This window comes from Pseudorca crassidens, chromosome 4 (assembly GCF_039906515.1).
Source record: "Pseudorca crassidens isolate mPseCra1 chromosome 4, mPseCra1.hap1, whole genome shotgun sequence".
In the NCBI taxonomy this organism is placed as follows: Eukaryota; Metazoa; Chordata; class Mammalia; order Artiodactyla; family Delphinidae; genus Pseudorca; species Pseudorca crassidens.
Window position 1 is genome coordinate 70,792,561 of NC_090299.1, and position 23,798 is coordinate 70,816,358.

The following is a 23,798-nucleotide window of genomic DNA, read 5'->3' on the forward strand; positions in this document are numbered from 1 at the left end:
AAAAATGGAACTCACAGAAAGGAAGACTATACTGGTGATTGCCAGGGGTTGGGGGTTTAAGGGAAATGGAGATGTTGGTCAAAGGGTACGAACTTTCAGTTACAAGATAAGTTTTGAGGATCTAAGATATAGCATGATGACTATAGTTAATAATAGAGTATTGTATACTTTAACAGGGACTAAGGGTTCTACCAACATACTGAAAATAGACACATTTGGGAAGAATAGGCAGAGAAGAAAAAGAGAAAGAATAAATGAGTGGAGAAGAGAGGGAGACAGAGTAAGAGAGAGGAAAAATTAAGAAGCGTCTCCAGCACAATAATTTAGAACCAGTAACAGATTATTTTTTCTGGTATTTTCTGGAGTTAACGTCGACTCCATCTCTTTCCAGTGAAGAAAATGAACGAAAGGATTTCTGTTATAATTTCAGCTTCTAGTGTGTGAGATGGAAAACAGCTTAGGACTTAGTCAAAGGATGAGTCAACCCTTAACTTCCCATTTATCACCAACCCTTAACTTCCCATTTATCACCATTTATGCATGTCATTTCACTTCTCTGATGCTAATTTTCTTATCTATAAGACAATGGTGGTCAGAAAAGCTGTTATGATTAGCTATCTCATGGGATTCTTATGAAGACCAAATGTAATGCATGGTAACTAACCTGGAAATATTACCTATGTAATTATGTATGATTTAATAAGCAGGTACCTATGTAATTATATACTACATGTATTAGATTTAATAAAGATCTTTCTGTTAAAACTATGGGGCAAGTTAAATTTACCACATTTAAAAGTAACAGTGATATATTGTTGAGAACAAAACTTGGGTATGAACACGTCATTCCTCATTTGTTGACCCAGATTACAAAGGAATTTGGCTGGCGATGGGAAGGCAGGTGGTTTGCGATTACCAGGTCTCTGTGGATGAAGCTGTTTCTCTCCAGGTACTCCATCGCTTCACACACATCTTGACACATGCTCAGCAGCACATCTCTACTAAAATGGCCTTGTCTCTGTCGGAGGAAATTCAGAAGGCATCCCCTTTCCATGAACTCGGTAACGATGTAAATGGGTTTCTGCTGGGTGCATACACCATAAAGCTGTACTAACTTCGGGTGTGTCAGTTTCCTGGGAGGGAAGTCATGCATACACAGAGTTACTGCAGGGAAAGAAACCACCAGGGGTGTTAGCTGGCAAGGGGTCACTTTTTAATACAAAAAGGGGAACCAGAAAAAATGTAGAAACTTACATCATTACTTTAGCTTCTTCTATGAAATCTTCCTCACACATGGCACCTTCCCTAATAGCTTTGATGGCTACTTTGTACTGAGCTCGCCACTTGCCAAGCCTTACTACTCCAAAGAGTCCACTCCCCAACTCCCTCATAAAGGTCAGCTCTGAAGGGTTAATCTCCCATTTTTCTGTGAGACAGAGGGGGAAAGTGATAAAATTTAATCAGGAGAATACAGTAGGAATCAGTGGAAAACAAAGAAACTATAACCAAGGTCAATCTAAAACTTACAAGGTAATACAATTACCAACACAGAGCAGACTTGCAACCTGCCCATAAGCGACAGAAGGTGGCTTTCCTCCCTCTGGGGAGGATGGATCCCTTCTCAGCTGTCACAGTAAAAGCAAAGTGAACTGAAGAAGGCAAGAAGATGCTACACAATAGGCTAATAATAATGGAGCTTGAAACTTAAAGGTACTTTTTTCTTTTTTAAACAAATACTTCCTCCTTTACCATTCCTCCCCCTGAAGTTTTTTTTTTCTGTTTCAATTCCATCAAGTTGGAAAGAGTTTAACCTGTTTAAAAGGCTTTCACCAGTAGCACAAAGACAATCAAGTTGCATGTCTTCTCTATTACCTCCATCTTTACTTTCCTGTGAGTAGCCAACCAAGCCCAGTGAGAAGGAGGAAAGGCTTTGATTTATTTTAGGAGTAACATGGTAATGCTTATTTTTCACTGACGGACAGTTTTCTACCAAATAATAATGAATAATGATGAAAACAGAAAACCTAGGGTTACTACAGCTATAAGTGTAATCATCTAACATCTCACACGGTAAACTTACATAAAAACAGTTCCGCTATGTGGAATTCTACACATCTAAACTGGTCTTGTCATAACGGGTTCAAGAAAAATTTGCCATGCAACTAAAAAAGGAGTTACCGTAGCTGAATCCTGCAGTGGTTGGTGCATTCTTTGTGCTAACTGGGTACCGCAGCCTTGTGACAAGTCCTAGACATCAAAAAGAGTATTACAGTTGAATTCACTCAATCATTCTGCATGGTAAAGCACTAAACTAGAAACTCACTTACAAAATTCATTCATTTATTCACTTAGTGCTCATCTTCCTTGTGTATATATAGCCCTCTGCTATATGCTAGCAAAAACTAAAGGCAGGCAGGAAGGACGATGATCCTACTGTTGTCAAAACCAAGCCTGTGTGCCTGATGCAGTGAGGCCAAACAAACCAAAATGTCGGAGTCTGGAGCAGAAAAAGGTTTATTGCAGGGCCAAGCAAGGAGAACGGGGGGCTTGTACTCAAAAGACCCCAACTCCCCAGTGGCCTTCGACAAGGGTTTTTAAAGACATTGTTAGGGGAGAGGGTAGTAAGACAAGTGATCAGCTCCTGGACCTTCTTCTGATTGGCTGACGGTAGGTAACAGGGTGATGTTTCAGGAATCTCAATCATCAACCTTCTGGTTCCAACCAGCCTGGGGTCTACCTGCTTGTGGTCAGCATGTAGTCACCCTCCTCCACCTGGATGGGGGTCTTAGCTTCTGCAGAGCGACTCAAAGATACGCATCAGATCGTTATCTACATCCCTTCAGGAGGAACTAGGAGTCCTGTGACTAATCATTAACTGCTTCAGCCTGCTCTTTGGAGCTTGCGGAAGGCTTAGGAGACTAAAGCCTTTTTTTTTTTTTTTTTCAAACAAGAAACGGGAAACACAGAGGAGCTTTTGTACCCAGGAAGGCCCCCACAGGGTCCTGCTTGGTTCCACTACTCTCTGAGCCGACAATTTCATATTTTTAAAATATACGTTTTTATTCATTCAACATTTGTTTTTTAAATGCAGTGTTTGTCAGGCACTATGCTAGCATGGTGTCTTGCAAACACCTTAAAGGATGTTCAAAGGTTTCCAACAATTATTATCAAGTATTATTTCACGTTCTTTTCCAGTATGAGATTTGAATTATGAAATGGAATTACAGTAGTCTACTAAAATTAAAGTGATGCACCTGACATAATTCAGCATTTGTAATCTTAGCATAAAAACTGGACTCTACAATATTAACGACTGGGAATAACACAACTACTGGAAATAGGTGAGGTACCTTAAATCCTTTAACTTAAGTTGCTTACAATACTAAATAAGAAATCCCAGGTATTTCTCCTATAAACACCTGTAGCCCTATGTATTTCTTCTAATACAGCGTATCTCATAGTAATTTAATATTGTTATGTACTTCTCTTGTCTCCCCTACCAGATGGTAAGATCTGGGAGAGACAAGATCAATAGCCATCTAGTTTCCCCATAGTATCCCTACCGTCCAGCACAGTTCCTGGCATGCAGTAGGCACTTAATACATGTTTCTGAAATAAGGGACTTGAGATAACGGTGAAGCGTAACAATTCACACAAGAACAAGAAGAAAGGAATAGGGGAATGTGAATGCTGAAAAAGACTAGAATAAAAGATAAGCAAAAGTTCTTCAGGGGATAAATTGATATGAAATCAGTTCCTCAAATGTTAAACACAGAGTTATTACATGATCCAGCAAATCCATTCCTAGGTTAGTACCCAAAAGAAATGAAACATGGTTCATGCAAAAACTTGTACACAGATGTTTCCAGCAGCATTACTCATAATGGCCAAAAGGTGGAAACAGCCCAAATGTCCATCAACTGAGGAAAGATACAAAATGGATAAACAAAATCCACACGATGGATTATTATTCATCGTTAAAAAGGAGTGGAGTACTTATACAGGCTACGACATGGAGGAATGGCAAAAATATTACGCTCAAAGAAGCTAGTCAGAACAGACTGCATATGGTATCATTCCATTTACATGAAATGTCCAGAATAGGCAAATCTATAGAGATAGAAAGTAGATTAGTGGGTCCCTAGGGCAGGACTGGTGGAAGGGGTTAAGGGGTGACTGCTAATGCACGGGGGATGCTGAAAATGACCTCAGATTATGGTGATAGTTGGCACAACTCTGCAAATATACTAATTTACAGACCACTGAGTTGTACACATCATGTGGGTGAACTTTATGGTGTGTAAATTATATCTCAATAACCATTCCTATCATTATCTGAGAGACCTGAAGAGAGTCACAAATAGCAACAGACTTGGCAAAGGCCTTCGATAAAATTTCAAAAGTTAATTTTCCATAGATTGGGCTGGACACTTGGCTAACCCCTGCTCAGTTACATCTTTGAAGTCAAAGGCTAGAAATCTTTCTATCTCATCCTCTGGAGCTTCCAAGGGCACAAATGTGGTTTCTGGTTTTGTTTTTGATGTTTGGTTTATTCCCACTCTGGTGGTGAAGTGTAGCAAAGATTTGGGAAGATGGAAGACGTGTCTGGGACATTCTTACGCTAGTCTTTGGAAACCTCTAACACAGACCTAAACCTAAGCTGCTCATCTGGCAGCTTCTGTGATAGCTGCGACATAGACATACATTGGAGTTTAGTTTGGTACTGTTAAAGAAAAAAAAATATTCAATGACGCTTTTAAAGATGGTCCAGCAGGCTTTATTCAGGACCACTGTGATAGGTATAAGGACCACTGCAATGGGATTTTAAAGTGGGGGAGAGAGATGGGCCCGACTCTGAACACAACCTGGACAAATGAGAACTCACAGCCAAGGAGAAGGATGGGGAATCAGTGGATGGAAAATTACTAAAAGAAACATCAATGCAGGGAGGGCTTAGAGTGGTTCTGGCCAAACTAATCGAACAAGATTCTTGCTGAAATAAGCCAGGGTACCCAGACATTACCCGGGGGGATGGTGGAAGGCGAGGAACCCGACCAGTTATTGAGGGTGATTAGACATCAAATCTCAAGGGTAAGGGGTTCTGGTTAAAGTGACTTAGCAGGGTTATTGCCAAAAGTGGATTTTATAAGAAAGTGTACAGATGGGCCCAGGAGATGGTCCAGGAGCCTGACTAAAGTTGGGTCAGTACCAAGGACGTAGACCTTGTATTGTATGTGGCAGATGTGAACGTTTGCCACACACGATAAGGATAACTTGTGTTTTAAGGTCAAGACGGGGCTTCTTTTGAGTTATTATTTCTGATTTCTCTTTGTATATATCATTTCCTTAATATGCAGTAATTTTAAATCAATCACTTTCTACAATTAACTACAACATAAACCTGCTCAAGGTTTATGAATTAACCTTTATGAATCAGAATTCATCACCATGTCTAATCATTTTAATCACTACTTTATATTTGAAATAGGTTTTAACAGCTCACTTACCTGCTGCATTGTGCTTATGATATTCAATAATCTCAGGAATTGAACCAAAAGCATGTTTTTCTGCCAGATAATACTTCTTTGGAGATGTCATTGTCTCCTTTATATGATAATGCCTGAAACCTGATGAACCTTCTCTGTAACAAAAATCAGAATGTGTTAGAACCAAGTTGGAATAATGTAACTTCACCCTTAAGTTGTTTTCTACCAGGGTCCCTACATATGGCCCCCTCTATTCTCTACACAAATTTTATTTTCCCCCATGTTCTTCTTAGCTTCACCTTTCAAATTAACGGATGGAAGTTATAAAGTGGTCACTGATAACTGATACTTGGTCCCTTGCGTGAGATCGTGAAAGAGAACATTTACCAAAACTCCATTTACCAACAATTAAAAGTCTTAAAATAGCTATTAGCTGGATACTGCTTTTTGTCCCTGCTGTTGGTGTTGCAAATGTCCAGAAGACCTCTAAAAGTTAATAAACTAGATGTACAAATCATGTACACATTCTATTTTAGGTATCTTAGATCTTCCAGAGTCATCTCTTGCTGAAAATCCTTTCCAGAGAACTCTTGCCGCTGTGAAGATAAAGTTCAAACTCCTTGACATGGACATGATGTGTCTTCCACTTCTACCTCTCTGGCTTCTCTCTCCTCCCTTCCCCCTGCCCCTCCCATTCTACAATCCAGCTACAATACACTGTTGTCAGCTCACCAAGTGCTTGCTCACTTCCAGGTCCAGGCAATTTCCTGTGTCAGAAACACATTTCCCTCTCTCCAACTTTTGCCTGCCTCACCCGTCAGGTCTCACATTGGATGTCAGTAGACAACGTTAATGCCTAACTCAGATGTGTCTGGGCTAAGTCCCACCCACCCCCACCCCGACACACAAACACACACACACACACACGTTGCCCTCCCTGCATAGCAGTCACTCACATATACCATCACTGCCTGTTTGCCTGTCTGAAAGAAGCCCTCGCTAAGCTACTGGAGGGCTGGGTCTGTGTCTACTTGGCTCAGTGTGGTATCCTTAGTACCTAGCACAGTGCAAAGTAATTATCTGTGGAATGTTGCTAAAGTTTCTGTAGTCATTCAGAACAAATATATATATGGAAAATGAGGAAAATTACTAGATATGAATATAAAAATGGTATAGACTTTAGAAATCAAGTTCAGATTTTTTTAATGCTCAATTGTAGCTTATTTTCTGAAAATTAGGAATCCATATACACTATATAAGAACTTCATATAAAAACTCTGATTTTAAGCAGAGAGAGAGAGAGAGAGAGAGAGAGATTACTTACCCTCCAAACTTTGTATAAAGGGAGACTGTGTACATGCCTGGTTGACTGGAATCTCTTACCATAAAACCACCTTCTTTATCCTAAAATCCAAGAAGAAAATTTTTTTCAATCCAATAATACCAATGCCACAGAGAAGATCCAAGAGCCCAATCTTATAATTTTATGATTATTATCCTCTGCCGAGAAAATCTGCTTTGGAGAAGCGCAACTTACCAACAGGTAAGTCATCCACGTGACCGTCTCCCATCCATGTGACCTTCCACTTCACATTACTGAACCGTGAGATTAGTTAAAGAAAGCACACTCATAATTCCCCACAATCACAACTCCTCACACACACACTAGTACGAGACATCTCAACAAGACAATCTCTCAGGGCCCTTCCAGAACCAACAGACAAAATTTTGCAATTCCCTTATGTCCTGGACATGTGGGGAAACAGTTACTGAAAAATGTATTTCTTAATGACTGGGTTTCATTTCATACATTTTTCATATTTGCTATAAGGCTTGAATCCCGACTCAATATCATCTTCTATCCACACAGCATTTTTCCTGTAAATACCTCAGTGCTCTTTACAGGAAGATTTTTTTTTAAATCCTCAATTCCCCTGGAAATCGATGTTAAATATCACTCTTTATGAAAGGAGAGACAGAGGCACAAGCAACTTAAGCAGAGAAACCCAAAAGGCAGCAACACGCTGAATGACGAAAAGCTAAATCCTCATCAGGTTCTTAGCCTAAGAGCAAGAAACAGAAGCTAGGAACCTCAAATACCTCTCCACCATTAATGCCACAGTCAATCTCTAGCACTGAAATTGCTTTAAAATGAAAGTGTGTTTAACAGAACAAAATAAATTTTCTTCTTATTCCTAGGAAAGACAATGGAATGAAATAAAGGTCCACAAATAAATCTGATAAGAACAATTAGGGACAATGATTATAACAGTTAATTGATCAATAAAACATGTTTATTGAACACTTACTCTGTTTTAATATGTTCTAATATGTGGATCTACTCAGTCCTCAGAACAGTCCTATGAGGTAGGTACTATTGTTACCTCCTTGCCTGTTTACTTTACAGGTAAGGAAAGGGGCACAGAAAAGTTGGACATTTGCCCCAACTCAAACAGCTAGTAAGTAGCAGAGCCAGGATTTGGACCCCAGGCCTTCTAGCTACCCACTTCCCTAGAGCTGCCTCTCATTGTGAGGTCACCAGGGAGGCGTGTAAAAATCCTGTAGAGGGAGAGGGGCAGGGAGGGGCAGTGACGTGTCATCTGAAGCAAGCAAAGTCACCTGCTATTGCTCTCGTAACATAAACTACAGAAAGAAGTTATACCCTGAGAAAACTGGGCATATACTGGGCATATACCCTGAGAAAACCATAATTCAAAAAGAGTCATGTACCAAAATGTTCATTGCAGCTCTATTTACAATAGCCAGGACACGGAAGCAACCTAAGTGTCCATCACCGGATGAATGGATAAAGAAGATGTGGCACATATATACAATGGAATATTACTCAGCCATAAAAAGAAACGAAATTGAGTTATTTGTAGTGAGGTGGATGGACCTAGAGTCTGTCATACAGAGTGAAGTAAGTCAGAAAGAGAAAGACAAATACCGTATGCTAACACATATATATGGAATCTAAGAAAAAAAATATCATGAAGAACCTAGGGGTAAGACGGGAATAAAGACACAGACCTACTAGAGAATGGACTTGAGGATATGGGGAGGGGGAAGGGTAAGCTGTGACAAAGCGAGAGAGAGAGGCATGGACATATATACACTACCAAACGTAATGTAGATAGCTAGTGGGAAGCAGCCACATAGCACAGGGAGATCAGCTCGGTGCTTTGTGACCACCTAGAGGGGTGGGATAGGGAGGGTGGGAGGGAGACGCAAGAAGGAAGAGATATGGAACCCTCAGAATGGGAGAAAATATTTGCAAATGAAGCAACTGACAAAGGATTAATCTCCAAAATTTATAAGCAGCTCATGCAACTCAATAACAAAAAAACAAACAACCCAATCCAAAAATGGGCAGAAGACCTAAATAGACATTTCTCCAAAGAAGATATACAGACTGCCAACAAACACATGAAAGAATGCTCAACATCATTAATCATTAGAGAAATGCAAATCAAAACTACAATGAGATATCATCTCACACCGGTCAGAATGGCCATCATCAAAAAATCTACAAACAATGAATGCTGGAGAGGGTTTGTAGAAAAGGGAACCCTCTTGCACTGCTGGTGGGAATGTGAATTGGTACAGCCACTATGGAGAACAGTATGGAGGTTCCTTAAACAACTACAAATAGAACTACCATATGACCCAGAAATCCCACTACTGGGCATAGACCCTGTGAAAATCATAATTCAAAAAGAGTCATGTACCAAAATGTTCATTGCAGCTCTATTTACAATAGCCTGGAGATGGAAACAACCTAAGTGTCCATCATCAGACGAATGGATAAAGAAGATGTGGCACATATATACAATAGAATATTACTCAGCCATAAAAAGAAACGAGGTTGAGCTATTTGTAGTGAGGTGGATGGACCTAGAGTCTGTCATACAGAGTGAAGTAAGTCAGAAAGAGAAAGACAAATACCACATGCTGACACATATATATGGAATTTAAGAAAAAATATGTCATGAAGAACCTAGGGGTAAGACAGGAATAAGGGGCTTCCCTGGTGGCGCAGTGGTTGAGAGTCCACCTGCCGATGCAGGGGACACGGGTTCGTGACCGGGTCCGGGAAGATCCCACATGCCGCAGAGTGGTTGGGCCCGTGGGCCATGGCCGCTGGGCCTGCGCGTCCGGAGCCTGTGCTCCACAACGGGAGAGGCCACAACAGTGAGAGGCCCGCGTACCGCAAAACAAAAAAAAAAAAAAAAGAAAGGAATAAGGACGCAGACCTGCTGGAGAATGGACTTGAGGATGTGGGGAGGAGGAAGGGTAAGCTGTGACAAAGCGAGAGAGTGGCATGGACATATATACACTACCAAGCGTAAGGTAAATAGCTAGTGGAAAGCAGCCGCATAGCACAGAGAGATCAGCTCGGTGCTTTGTGACCGCCTGGAGGGGTGGGCTGGGGAGGGTGGGAGGGAGGGAGACGCAAGAGGGAAGAGATATGGGAACATATGTATATGTATAACTGATTCACTTGTTGTAAAGCGGAAACTAACACACCATTGTAAAGCAATTATACTCCAATAAAGACATAAAAAAAAAAAAGACTGGGAGCAATTACTAAATAGAATAACTAGATCATAAATGCAGAGAACTGCAGAGGTCATCTTCGAATCCAACCTCTCTGTCTTACAGATGCAAAAAACACTAGAAAAGTCACAGCTAGACTCAGGTTGTCTCCTCATTAAGTCCACTTAGTTTCCTCTATAGTAGATTTCATCCTTCCACTTTATTTCTTTGTAAAGTGTAAGAATTTTAGCACATTTCTTAAGGCAACTATATATGGTATTAAAACTTAATTTATAAAAGATAGCACGTAACACTGATGTAAACTATTTTAAAACAAAGAACTTCAAGCAAAAAGGAAAAACACATGTCAAGTACTAATATCAAGGTAGCAAATGATAAATCAGTAAGAAACAGTAAAGAAATGTTGCCCATGTATAGCTATTACCTATTGTTATCAGTTTAATTCTTTCCCCCTCAAAAAACATACTTTGGAGTTCTAGCCCCTGGTACTTCAGAATGTGACCTTCCGTGGAGATTTACAGAGGGAATCAAGTGAAAATGAGGTCATGGGGTGGGATGGGGGGCTCATCCTATATGACTGGAGTCCTTATAAAAGGGAAATTTGGACCCAGAGCCAGGCATGCATAGAGGGAAGAACCATGGGGAGAAAAGGAGAGGGGCCTGGGACAGATCCCTCCCTCACAGCCCCCAGAAGGAGCCACGCCCACTGACATCTGGACTGCAGGCTTCTAACCTCTAGGTCCATGAAACAACAAACTTGAGCTGTTTAAGCCACTCAGTCTGTGGTACCTTGTTACAGCAGCCCCAGGAAACTAATAGAGCAGTCTTCACTTTTAAATGATTTCAAAAAACCAAAACTTGTACTTACGCCATAGTATTTTTTGGGCTTTAGAAACAGAGGTAGGTGGAATTACTAATCAGGGATTCGTTACAATTGATTTTGTGCTGAAACCAAACCCACAAGACAAGTACAAACACTTACTTCACTTCTAAGGAGTTGCTCTGCTTTGCTTCTATTCATATTTCTGCAATACCATCTGAAGAGAAAAAGGTATGTTTAGGGCCTCAGGTTTTTAAAAGTGTTCTTTTTTCTTTTTAGGATTAGCAAGGTATTGATAATATTACTCATCAATAACAAACAATACATAAGAACAAGGCCTCATTCATAATCTCAATAATATAGACAACCACTAGTAACATCTGGATACACATACATGCAGACTTTTTCTACCCATATTTTTATGAAGACACATATGTATGCCAACATTCTTATTTGCTGTAGTAAAGTGAGGTCAGCTACACGTGCTATATCAGAACCTGAATCTTTCATATAACGGTACACGATACACACCTTTGCAAAGCGATGTAGTCCTGTGCATCACGGTCTGGATGCACCATCATTTATTTAAGCGACTCGTCATTATTTAACATAAAAATCATTTCCAATTTTTAACTATTATAATAATAGCAAGAATGAATTTTACCCCACTGACTCAAATACGCAGGAAATGTCACCACGTCATTGTCTTGGATTCCAATTAAATCTAATCCCAAGCCCCCAACAGGCAGGAGATTTCATCACCAATCATCATGAGGCCTCCCCCGCAAATTTCACGAAGGTCCCAAGTATTGAAAGAAACAGAGCAAAACAGAAGAGCAGGCCTCCTGGGTCTTCCAGACTTACTGGTTCCAGCACAGCCCCGACCCCTGGCAGTCCTCCGAAGGTCTACTGTAGGAATCCCACCAGGGCCAAGCAGTGGCACCTGCCCTGCCACCACTCTGTGCCAAGCCCCTACATATCGGTGCCCCTGCTTAACCTTTGAGAAATCTTTCCTAAGGAAAGATGGATACTGCCATCTCCCACCTCATCCTCAGAGGTACTCCCCTCTCCCTGCTTCCCCTAGCCCATGCTCTCCAGGGGATTATGAGCAAGTTGGCCAAAGAAGATGAACTCAGACTGTCAGCTTTAAACTTGGGTTTTTGTTTTGTGTTGTGTTGTTTGTTCTAGATGGACTTTAGTGGGCAGAGAATCCTCCATCCAGTCCTATTTCCCAAGGATTCCAATGTTATGAAATCAGCTTGGCCCCTCTAAACCCGTGAAGTTTCCACCACTGCCTCAGCCTTTTATAAAAGAAACAGCACCTGCTTTTGGCCCAGCAAACACCCCGAGACAAGCGAATACAAAGGCCTCCCCTGACTGAGGAAGGGAAAAATACAAAGAAAAAAATACAAGATCATTTTTGGTCTGGATTCTTTCATGCAGTTGGAGGGGACAAACACAAATTATAATCTCAACACAAGCCAAAAACTGTTATTTTATTTGGAGCCTGAAGTGATTAACCAGGCCTCAGAATTGTGGGTATTAAGATCTCATTGTCGTGGACCCCACTTTATGAACTGAGACCAAGTTCAACAAAATTACAAATTTAAATTCTGATCAATTTCTGAATGCAATTGAGGGATAAAATAAATGAGGAGAACAGAATGGATTCTGTCCCTAAAGCTTTCCCACTGATAGGAGAAATATTTGTCAGGATACCAAAAACAACCATAAAAGTTAATTAGAAAAGGTAGCTGCAGCTCTCATTATGCATTATAAACCAGCAGGACCTGAAAGATTGAAAAAAAAAATTCTCTTTATTAATCACAGGAGATCCAAGCCCGCATCTTCACAGTGAGAGTAAGTGATGGAGGCTCAGGCTCACGTTCAGATGCAAGAAATCAGTAAAGCTAGATTGTGGCTCTCAAGAGAAATTCGATATAAGATACTCAGAGAAAGAAAAAGGTCCTTTCCTCACTTGGTATATTCAAGTTCCTGGGAAGGGATAAAAGAAATAAGGAAAGAAAAAAAAATCCACAGCACAAATCCTATTCTAAGTGGTCATTTGTATAGTATTTGCAGTTTCCCCAGAAAGGATGTTTTCCTCCCTAGGATATAAACTCAGACCCTGAAGGGTACGTTGAAGGAAGGAAAGGAGGAAGGAGCGATGAACAAATCAAAAGATGAGTCATCGGGCTTCCCTGGTGGCGCAGTGGTTGAGAGTCCGCCTGCCAATGCAGGGGACGCGGGTTCATGCCCCGGTCCGGGAAGATCCCACATGCCGCGGAGCGGCTGCGCCCGTGAGCCATGGCCGCTGAGCCTGCGCGTCCGGAGCCTGTGCTCCGCAATGGGAGAGGCCACAACAGTGAGAGGCCCGCGTACCGCAAAAAAAAAAAAAAAAAAAAAAAGATGACTCATCTCGTGGTGAGTATTTCCTAACGGTTCTTTGTGGCTTCTCTTCCTCTTCCATGATACCTATCACCAGGCAAGGAGGGAAAGACGAGAGTGGCTCTGCTGAACGCATCCTGTCGGGAAGAACGATGCACACGTGGTGGGCCGGAGAGCTGCCGCCGAGACGCCAGCCCGCGTGCGTCGCCCACGAGCCCGGCCCAGAAATGCCTGTTGGAGGTTAGTTAGCGTCCCCTGATGAAGGAACTATATACTTCTAGAAAGAATACCCAGGATTTGTAAGTAACTTGTCATTCCATTCTTAGATATCAAAACCCTAATGGGAATGAGGGTTTCAGATTGGCTAGTCACTTCAAACACTCCAGAGGGACAGGACTTCATAGTGCTGTCTGAATAGAGGGGAAAGCAGCTTTGGGGACAACCTTCTGGAAAGGATGGATCCTGGCCAAGCTTCTTGGAGAGGGTGGGTTGGGTAAATTAGAAAATGGAGGCAACAGGTATAAACTAACAAAAAATTGAAAACAACCAACCAACGAGCTATATAATCTTTGCCGGTTCTCACTTTGGCCTTTGCCTCCTGGATCACCCACGCAAAGCCTTGTCCTAGACTTTTCCTGTTCTAAGGGTCCTTGCATTCCTGTCACCTTCCTCCTCTAGCATACTTCCATCAAGAACATCTTACTGACCACAACGAGCCCAGTTTCTTTCCTGCAGCACTTCCGATGGTCCTGTCTTCCCCCCGCCGGGATCTGGGTGAGGGGGTGGGAACTAGGGTACTGATGGCCCTGGGAGCTGCAGGCTGCCAGTCCTGAGCCCAGCCCAGTGGACAGTTATTGCCCGGACGCCTCCTGCCCACAAACAAACAGCAGAAGGGCTCTTGATTCAGCAGCTGGCAAAAGGCTTTTTAACCCTGGAGACATTTAAGACGTGTTACAGGATGGGCTTTAGCAAAATCTAACACAAACAGTGGAGTGGAAAGACAGCAGGAGTGACTGTCAGCACCGAGAACAGGTTTTTCCTTTCTCATCCAGTCAGGGCTGGCACCTCGCCACATGGAATCCCCAGTCCCTGGGCAGCTGGCTGAGGGGACTCCCACGGCAAGTTCACTCGGTCATGCCGAGGTGGAGTCAGGCACCCAAAAATGGCATGGCAGTGAATCATAAACTTCCTAAAACCCTTATTTGTAATCCCATGAGTCATAAGGGGAGTTCTCCCATTTAGATAAGGATTATCTGGTTTCCAAGCACATCCCTCCTGAAATCACCAGTTACTTCTCGGTCAGATCCCTTTAAAATCAGGTCCAAGTTTTTACCTTTTAGCATCTTCCCTAATTCTAAGGATTTACTCTATTTTCCTAAAATTTCTTCAAGAACAAAACCACTATTTTAGGTACATGCTTTTTATACCCTTACCTACTTCTAAAACAACTTTTTTTTTTTTTTTTAGTTACATGCTTTTCATACCCTTACCTACTTCTAAAACAACTTTGAGGGGTCACACCACCGAGTGCTAGGACTTTTGAATCTGTTAATCCTTTTCTAGACTTTTAAGGTACACTCACATTACAGGAAGTAACATGGACAGAGGAAACAGCTTGGTGGTGGTGGTGGTGGTGGTGACAGTGTTGTTTTTTTTTTTTTGACAGTGTTGTTTTTAAGCAAGTGAATGAAGCATCAGTATACCACCTCAGAATGACCACAAAAGGCTCATATATATTTGGTATATATGAGCCTCTCACTAAAACCTGGCCATGCACCGCTAGTGAGCATATAAACAGCAGCCCATTGTTTCTCTGAAAAGTAATCTGACAGCATGATTAGGAGTCTTAAGACGTTCATAACTAGCTTTTAGCTCAGTATGTAGATTTTTAGAGATCTAGTTTAAGACAATAAGCAGGAAGAGATATCCCAGTATTTTTACATAGTAAAGATGCCTAAACAACATAATGCCACACAAATAAGGAAATGATTATATAAATTATTGCACATCCATGTGCTGTATGTCTGGTTGTACTCCTTAAGGCCTCACACAGTGCCTGATACACACTAAGGTCTCAGTAAACATTTGAAGAATTCACGACTGAATGAAATATAATGCAATTATTAAAATGTTTTCGAAGTACATTTAATGGCATGAGGAAATACTCACACTCATACTATTAAGTGAATTAAACAGGATGTAAAACAGTATATACAGCATGATTCTAAAGATTGAAAGGAAATATATGAATGTTGACAGAGGTCAACTTTAGTTGATTTCTGAATAATTTCTCTTACTAACATTTTTCATAATTTCAAAGAATTTTAAAACAATAATCACATATTGTTATTATAATTAGAAAAAAGAAACAATCAAATGTTTTTTTAAAGGCCACTCGGGGAAACTGTATTTTGATTTCTTGAATGAATGAACAATGAGCTGTTTTTCAAAGTCAGCTAAAGCTATGATCCGTTTAAAATCAATTCAATTATATTCACTTCTGTAATTCTATTCACACATAGTACCTTCAGGTAAAGTGTATTATAGAAACTAATTCTCACAACGTCTATTTACCATCCTAGACAACTGAGTTAAGTTAGTGCATCCTTCTAAAGATAATGAAAGATAACCATTAATCTCCAAAATGTCTTACATAAGTAGGAAAATAAAAACATTTTCTAGTCCTCCACATTCACAAAATAATCTTTTACTTACTCATACTGATCTAAGTTGTTTGATTTCTTTCCTGTCACGTAATTACTTGGGATATATCCTTCACTCCTAGAAATAAGAAAAATACTTTAGATAAACTGAAATTATTTTACTGAGAGAGTACTAAAAGAAAAATTACTGCCTTTCCGGAATAAAGTATAAAACTGCCTAAAGCTTATAAGAAAGACTAGCTGACCCCCAGTAAGTAAATATAGCTACAGTATTTGATGCTTTACAAAGGACTTCCTCATTTGATCCTTACAAAAATTCTGAGGTAGGCAGGCATTATTGTACCCACTTTTTGGTGGGGAAACTAAGGCTTAGAAAGGTTGAAAGACTTTCTCAGGTCTCAAAGCTAGCCAGCAACAGGGCCATACGTTGAATTCTGAACTTGTGACTAGTTTCAGAGCCCTTCCTAATATTCCATGATGCTTCTTTTGAATTCACAATTTCTTGGGATGTTTTAACGAAACCACTACTTCAGAAAAGTTGAAGTGTTGGATAAAAACACCCATCACTCCAATACCTCAACAGTCTGTGTAGTGCATTGTTTCACAGAGGGTCATGCCTGACATCTGCATCAGTATCATCAGGTCACTTGTTAAAAAGGCAAATTCTGGGACTTCCCTGGCGATCCAGTGGTTAAGGCTCTGTGCTTCCAATGCACTGGGTGCGGGTTCGATCCCTGGTCAGGGAACTGAGATCCTGCAAGCCGCGTGGTGCACAACCAAAAACAACAAAAAAAAAGCAAATTCCTGGGTCATACCCCAAGAGATCTGAACTGAGAAGGCCTATGTGGGCCTACGGAATCTATGATTTTACCCCAGATGACTCCTATCTCCTATGCACATTACAGTTTAAGGAGCGATCATATCAGGTAAAATCTTGGTTAGAGCCAAGAATTTCAGCATAAAAGAGATACATGTATAAAATTTCTAAGTTGAATAAAAACCTCGTAATCTTAAATTTGAACTATTAGTAAGAACTCATAACACACACACACACACACACACACACACACACACACACACACACACACACACGTACCAGTGCATACATGTAGCTCTGTTGCACTGAGAAAGACCTAGAAGCAACACCAGTCCAGGAGCCATTAGAATCCAAGCACCCCAACTGTTGTCTCTAAATATTGCTTCTTACTACAAGGAGCCAGAACTCCTTGGGGAAATGGCAAACTGCAGGTTCGGCCAGGAAAAATACAAGATGAACCTGAGCTATTTTATTTTATTCAGAAAGCAGGGTAGCTGAGAAAGACTAAAAGCGTCCCCAATCAAAAATAGCTACCACTGACCCATGATGGGACAATTCAAGTAAAAAGAATAATGACTGCAATAGACTGAAACCAAATATATAAGCATCTATAATAACACAAAACATTATTGGTTACCATTGCTATCAACAGAGGAAGCTTGGTCATCAACTCATTATTTCTGAAAAGTTGGTAAAAGATAAGAATCCAAAATGTATCTTGCCTTTCCTGCATGAACTAAATGAACTGGTTCATGAGGCCGTTCTTCTTTAGAGATTTAATAAATGCAGATGGAATGACAGAATTAGAAAAATCACCATTTTGCTATCCCTAATGGATCTAAGCAATAATCATCAATGGATGCCAAAATCATTAGGTGAAACACTGATAAAGAACTTTGTGATAGAGGAATAATGTTGACACCTGAACCAATGAGTAATCCTGGCATCATCAGAAGCGGAACAACCAGATATACAGGACAGAGATGCATATTAAATGACACCATATGGAAGCAAACAGCTTAATCTAGATTGTGGCTCATTTCATAGAGAAATAAGCTGGTTTTATCAATAAATCAAAAATGAGAAAAAAAAAGGCTAGGGATTGTTACAGAATAAAAGAAAGACGTGAGACCTATCAGCCAAAATGCAATGTGTGGACCTTGTTTTAACCTTGATTAAACTGTAAAATACAGATTAGAGCTAATCAAGGGAAACCAGAATTACAGAGTTGGTACTATCCTTAGACCTGGGCCAGAGGGCCCTTGCTCTGACCTCACACTTTCGAGAGGATGCTAAAGCCCATGATCCCTCAGCCCTCCTCTGGACCATCATCTGTGTAACTAGGGTCCCAGAATTCTCTGCCCACTACCAAGCCCTACATGGGCCTTCCCAATGGGTTTCATCCTTTGAAAAGCAAATGATGCTGATTGTGTGCACCCACTCCAGCCCAGGTCCAAGGAGTGACCAAGTTGGGGGGTGGCTTTTGCAAACCATGTGGACAGAGTTTGGATGTACGGCTGGGAGATTTACATGGTACACGTGAGATGGAGCCCAGGGCAGAAGGGAAGAGAGAAGGGAGACACCTCAGGGAGCTGGCTCTCTGTGCACTAACACATTCTGGCATGGAACTCCAATCCAAACCTTGCTTTCCTTGTCATTTTGAAGGTATGTTTGTCAAGCTGGAGGATAAGTTATATCTTATTTACCAGTTTGTTAGCTTGACTTATAACTTCTAAATATTTAAACATATGATATCTGGGCTTTTATTTGTACTCTTCTTCTAGTCCTGAAAATGTTGCAGGAAAGCCTACAGATGATGTTTTTTAACTTATTATTAAGTATGATAATGACACAGCAGTTGTTTAAAAAAATCTTTAGCAGTTAGACTTAGGGGTGAAATGACATGATGATTTGAATTTAGTTTTAAATACTTGAGAAAAAACAGTTGGGAAGATTTTAAAATCAAGACTGGCCAAATGTTGGTAATTTCTGAAGTCAAGTGACAAGAGGCTCCATTATACTATGATGTACTTTTTGGATATCTGAAAATGTCTATAATAAAAAATAAAACTCAATATTCTACAGTGTTCGGCAAAAAAAATCAGTGATGACCTTCTTGTAAACTTGGATTAAAAGGTTTCCAAAAAGGTAATAATGCACAGCAAACCAGCACTCAGGAGATCTACCACTGCTGAGAAGTGAGCAGAAGACACGGACCCTGCCCAACCCAGAGGCTTCCACTGCTTCTCCAGAAGTGACCTGAGGAACACAGAACTAGAACTGGGGGTGGGACAGGAGGTGAGAAAGCAGACTTGGAGGGAGGACATGCTCTAACCAGGACAAAAAGGTCCTCCTCTTCCTATCCACAGGAACTCAGAATATAAACAGGATTATATTTCAGAGGTAAGCTCAGGATGCAGAGCTTTCTTAATGAAGCCGAAGGCTCATCCCCTACGTTTATCCACATTTACCCATTATTTACCAATAATAAGATTGAAAGGACTATTCTCTTTAAATCCTAAATTATTTTGTATAAATAATGTTTGTTTTTAAATTTCTTGAATGTATGTATTTTAGACATAGACGCATATGCACATACATATAGACAGAAAGACACACACACACACACACACACACACACACACACACACATTCTCTCTCTCTTAGACAAATCTAAGATTACTTTACCTTGGGGGTGGGGTGCGGGGGGAAGGGACCTAAAATGTAATTTCCCCCAAGAGCAAACAATCCAATTAGACATATAATGGATGAGAAAGAGACCCGTGTAATGGATTCTAATTTCTGGAAAGGAGTGGTTGATTCATTTATATTTATGGAGTCACTACTAAGAATACATTGTGTTACTGCAAAGTAATAACATATATTTTCATTTATGGCCGCTGAACTAGCCTCATTACATGACAGTTACAGGTTATCCTCTTCTCACTCAGTATTTCACTCCCAGCCACCCACTGTGTATCATCCACAGAGAGGGAATACCTACCCATATTTATCTCTTGCTTTCCACCAATGAACATCATTCTTTTCCAATATGATATACTCCTGGCCTCTCTCTAATCTGAGATCATGTGCTTCTGTCGCTTGGAAATCATACATGGCTACAACTATTTCTTCACTATTACCTTCTTCTTCAGGTGGAATTGGTGGGGGAGGCCTTCGCTAAGAAAAGGAGGTAACATATAAAAGTTTAGTCTTCTGTTTGAAACTGGGTGTGCAGTAAAACACCAAGCAATGCGCACGTCCCCACAGTATAAAGTCTGCTTTAGATAACCTGGTGAACCCGCACCATGAGTTTGATGATATTGATGCTACTGGACCTCTCATGGGCTTCGGAATTTAGGACAAGAGCAAAAGCTGTCTTTAAACATCAAACGGCTTCTGCTCAGTGTCAGGACTAGCTTTCCAGGGAGAGGCAAGGGTAACGTGAGTAGAAACCAGGAGGACTAAAGGCAGACCCACCATTTAACGGCCTGCAGGGGGGAAAAGCAGAACTACTTCTGTCAGGTCTCCTCCCACTCAAAGGAATCTGCACTGCTTTGTGCCTGCTGTGTGCAAGGCACACTCTTAGTACCTAGCTAGCATACGGTTTCTCATTTCTTTTTAATTGAAGTATAGTTGATTTACAATGTGTGAATTTCTCATGTACGGCCAAGTGATTCAGTATATATTCTTTTACATATTGTTTTTCATTAGGGTGTATCACAGGATATTGAATATAGTTCCCTGTGCTATACAGTAGGACCTTGTTGTTTATCTGTTTTATATATAGTAGTTTGTAGCTGCTCATCCCAAACTCCTAATTTATCCCCCTCCCCCTCTGGTAACCATACGTTTGTTTTCTACATCTGTGAGTCTGTTTCTGTTTTGTAAATAAGTTCACCTGCATTCTCATTTATTCTTAATCCTAATCCCATGACGTAGAGTACATAACTTCCATTTTACAGCTGAGGAAGCAATGGCTGAAGTATCCCACCCAAAGTCACTCATATCAGATTCATGCTGGATCAAGGCTCCTCGGGAGTCCAAAGTGCATGTGTTTTCTACCATACTCCACTATTCACAGTCACTCCTTCGTCATAATACTGTGGTCTTAAGACTGAAATATTCCTTTAAAGTCCCATGCCTTTTGTATAATTCTCGAAGCCAAAATACAGGCAGAATGCCAGATGGTAATATCTGATACAATTAAATTGACATTATTTGACACCAAAAAAAAAAAAAAAAAATCAAGTGAGCCATAGTCTATCCATTTCCGATGTGATCCTTGCAGGGAGCAGCATCACAGGAATGAACATAAACATACTTAATAAACTGCAAATGTTTCCGAACGTTAAAGACCAGCTTACCTTCTTTGTTTCTGGTGCTGGTGCTCGAGGTAGTGCTTTTCTTATACCTGAAAATGACAACGACAAAAACAGGTCAAAATGCCATCTACCAATGATTGATAGTTTTAAGTAAAAATGAACCCCTAACAAGAAGTCCACTCAGACTCTCTCACTCTGGTGCATTTTGCTTGTAATACTATTTTAGAACAGATTTTTTTAAATGCTGTTAAAGCCGGTTTGTATTTCTGCCTTCTTGAACAGACTGTAAATGCCACAGGGATTGGGGCCATGCCTTGTTCACTGTAAACAAATGGGACTACATCAGAACCAAAAAGCTTCTGCTCAGCAAAGGAAACCATCAACAAAATGAAAAGGCAGCCAACAGAAGGGGAGAAAATATTTTCATCCCACATATCTGAGAAGGGGTTAACATCCAAAATATACAAGGAATGCACACAACTCAATAGTTAAAACAAATAATAATAATAACTCATTTAAAAGTGGACAAAGGACCTAAACAGACACTTTTTAAATTTTTTTTATTATTATTATTATTTTTTTTTTGCGGTATGCGGGCCTCTCACTGTTGTGGCCTCTCCCGTTGCGGAGCACAGGCTCCGGAAGCACAGGCTCAGCGGTCATGGCTCACGGCCCCAGCCGCTTCACAGCATGTGGGATCTTCCCGGACCGGGGCACGAACCCATGTCCCCTGCATCGGCAGGCGGACTCTCAACCACTGCGCCACCAGGGAAGCCCCAGACACTTTTTTTTAAAGAAGACATACAAATGGCCAACAGGTACCTTAAAAGGTGCTCGACATAACTAATCATTAGGGAAATGCAAGTCAAACCACAATAAGATACCACCTTATACATATTAGGATAGCAATTATAAAAACCACACATGATAACAAATGCTGGTAAGGATGTAGAGAAAAGGGGATGCTTGTGCACTGCTGGTGGGAATGTAAACTGATGCAGCCACTATGGAAAATAATATAGAGGTTCCCCCCAAAATTAAAAATACAACTACCATATGATCCAGCCATCCCACTTCTGGGTATATACACAAAAGAAACAAAATCAATACCTTAAAGAGATATCTGCACTCTTATGTTCACAGTAGCATTATTCACGATAGCCAAGATATAGAAACAACCTAAGCACCCATCAACAGATGACTAGATAAAGAAAATGTGGCATATAGAGAGAGAGAATGGAATATTATTCAGCCTTGGAAAGAGAAGGAAATCCTATCATTTGTGACAACATGGATAAAGTTGGAGGGCATTATGGTAAGTGAAATAAGCCAGACCAAGAAGGACAAATGCCACATGGTATCACTTACATGGGGAAGCTTAAAAAAAAAAAAAAAAGTCAAACTCATAGAAATAGAGAGTAGAAAAATGGTTGCCAGGGGATGGGGGGTGGAGGAAATAGAGATGCTAGTAAAAGGGTACAAGCTTTCAGTTATAAGATGAATAAGGTATGTTAATTACAACTCAATTAAAATATATAGAGAGCAAGAAAAAAAGATAAATAAGGTCTGAGGATCTAACGTATAACATGATGACTATAGCTGACAGCACTGTAGTGTATAACTGAAGTTTACCAAGAGAGTAGAACTTAAATGTTTTCACACACACACACACACACACACACACACACACACGTAAACATGCAAGGTAATGGATGTGTTTATTAACTCAATGGGAGGAACCCTTTCCAATGGATAGATAAGTATATCCAGTCACCTCATTGTAAAATTTAAGTATGTTACAATTTTGTTAATTATATCTCAGTAAAGCTTAAAAAAAAGAGAAGAGAAAAGCTGCTGATGGTGCTACATTAGGCTCACAGTTTTAACAGAGTCATTTTTAGTAGGCTTTCATATTGTGATAGAAACTCCCAAAACAGGGCTTCCCTGGTGGCGCAGTGGTTGAGAGTCCGCCTGCCGATGCAGGGGACGCGGGTTCGTGCCCCGGTCCGGGAAGATCCCGCATGCCACGGAGCGGCTGGGCCCGTGAGCCATGGCCACTAAGCCTGTGCATCCTGAGCCTGTGCTCTGCAACGGGAGAGGCCACAACACTGAGAGGCCCACATACCGCCAAAAAAAAAAAAAACAAAAAAAAAAAACAAAACTCCCAAAAACAGACCTTCTGATTCCATGAGATGGTCCTACTGCTCACTAAATAAAAGTATTCTTACAAAAATACACCTACACTATGTTTACACCATGCTAGAAAGTGTGAAGGCCATATTTAACCAACATCAAAATCAAAATCATGTCACTTTCTCCCAATAATACCAACAGTATGTACATCCTGAGCACAATATAACTACAGAATAAAATTAATACTTACTACTTTCAAACAGATTATATCTTTCACATCCAGGTGCTAGTTTTTCAGTTTGTCTGCAACACTGATAACTTCCGTCTGCCCAAAATTTAGGATGATATTTAATCATAATATTATTGTTGTTCTGTATTTCTGTAATTCATAGACACATTAGATGATGAGTGAAATGTACAGAGATAACAGAATGTTTCCGGTTGATCATTCTTTCTCAAATACTACGTTTATTATGAGGAAACCTTCATAACATATAATCCAGCATTCAGAAAATCCATAGAGTTCTCTTTCACAAGGTGAAAGGGTGAGGCACCCTTGGTAACAGAAGTGACCTCTGCTACACCGTGATGGATAAACACAAAAGTCAG

The 23,798-nt window shown here is 40.5% G+C and overlaps 1 protein-coding gene across 7 annotated transcripts in view; it reads right to left on the minus strand.

Moving 5' to 3' along the window:
* Positions 1–23,798, minus strand: part of TEC (tec protein tyrosine kinase) — a 141,714-nt gene that overhangs the window by 14,124 nt on the left and 103,792 nt on the right. For all 7 annotated transcript variants that reach the window (XM_067735900.1, XM_067735898.1, XM_067735899.1 and 4 more), the window contains 10 exons: positions 23,440–23,568; positions 21,099–21,145; positions 19,736–19,911; positions 15,967–16,032; positions 11,026–11,080; positions 6,811–6,890; positions 5,508–5,641; positions 2,179–2,247; positions 1,255–1,426; positions 917–1,133 (listed from right to left, as the gene is read on the minus strand). In XM_067735900.1, the coding sequence (XP_067592001.1) occupies positions 917–1,133; positions 1,255–1,426; positions 2,179–2,247; positions 5,508–5,641; positions 6,811–6,890; positions 11,026–11,080; positions 15,967–16,032; positions 19,736–19,911; positions 21,099–21,145; positions 23,440–23,568 (1,145 nt within the window). The remainder of the gene's footprint in view (positions 1–916; positions 1,134–1,254; positions 1,427–2,178; positions 2,248–5,507; positions 5,642–6,810; positions 6,891–11,025; positions 11,081–15,966; positions 16,033–19,735; positions 19,912–21,098; positions 21,146–23,439; positions 23,569–23,798) is intronic.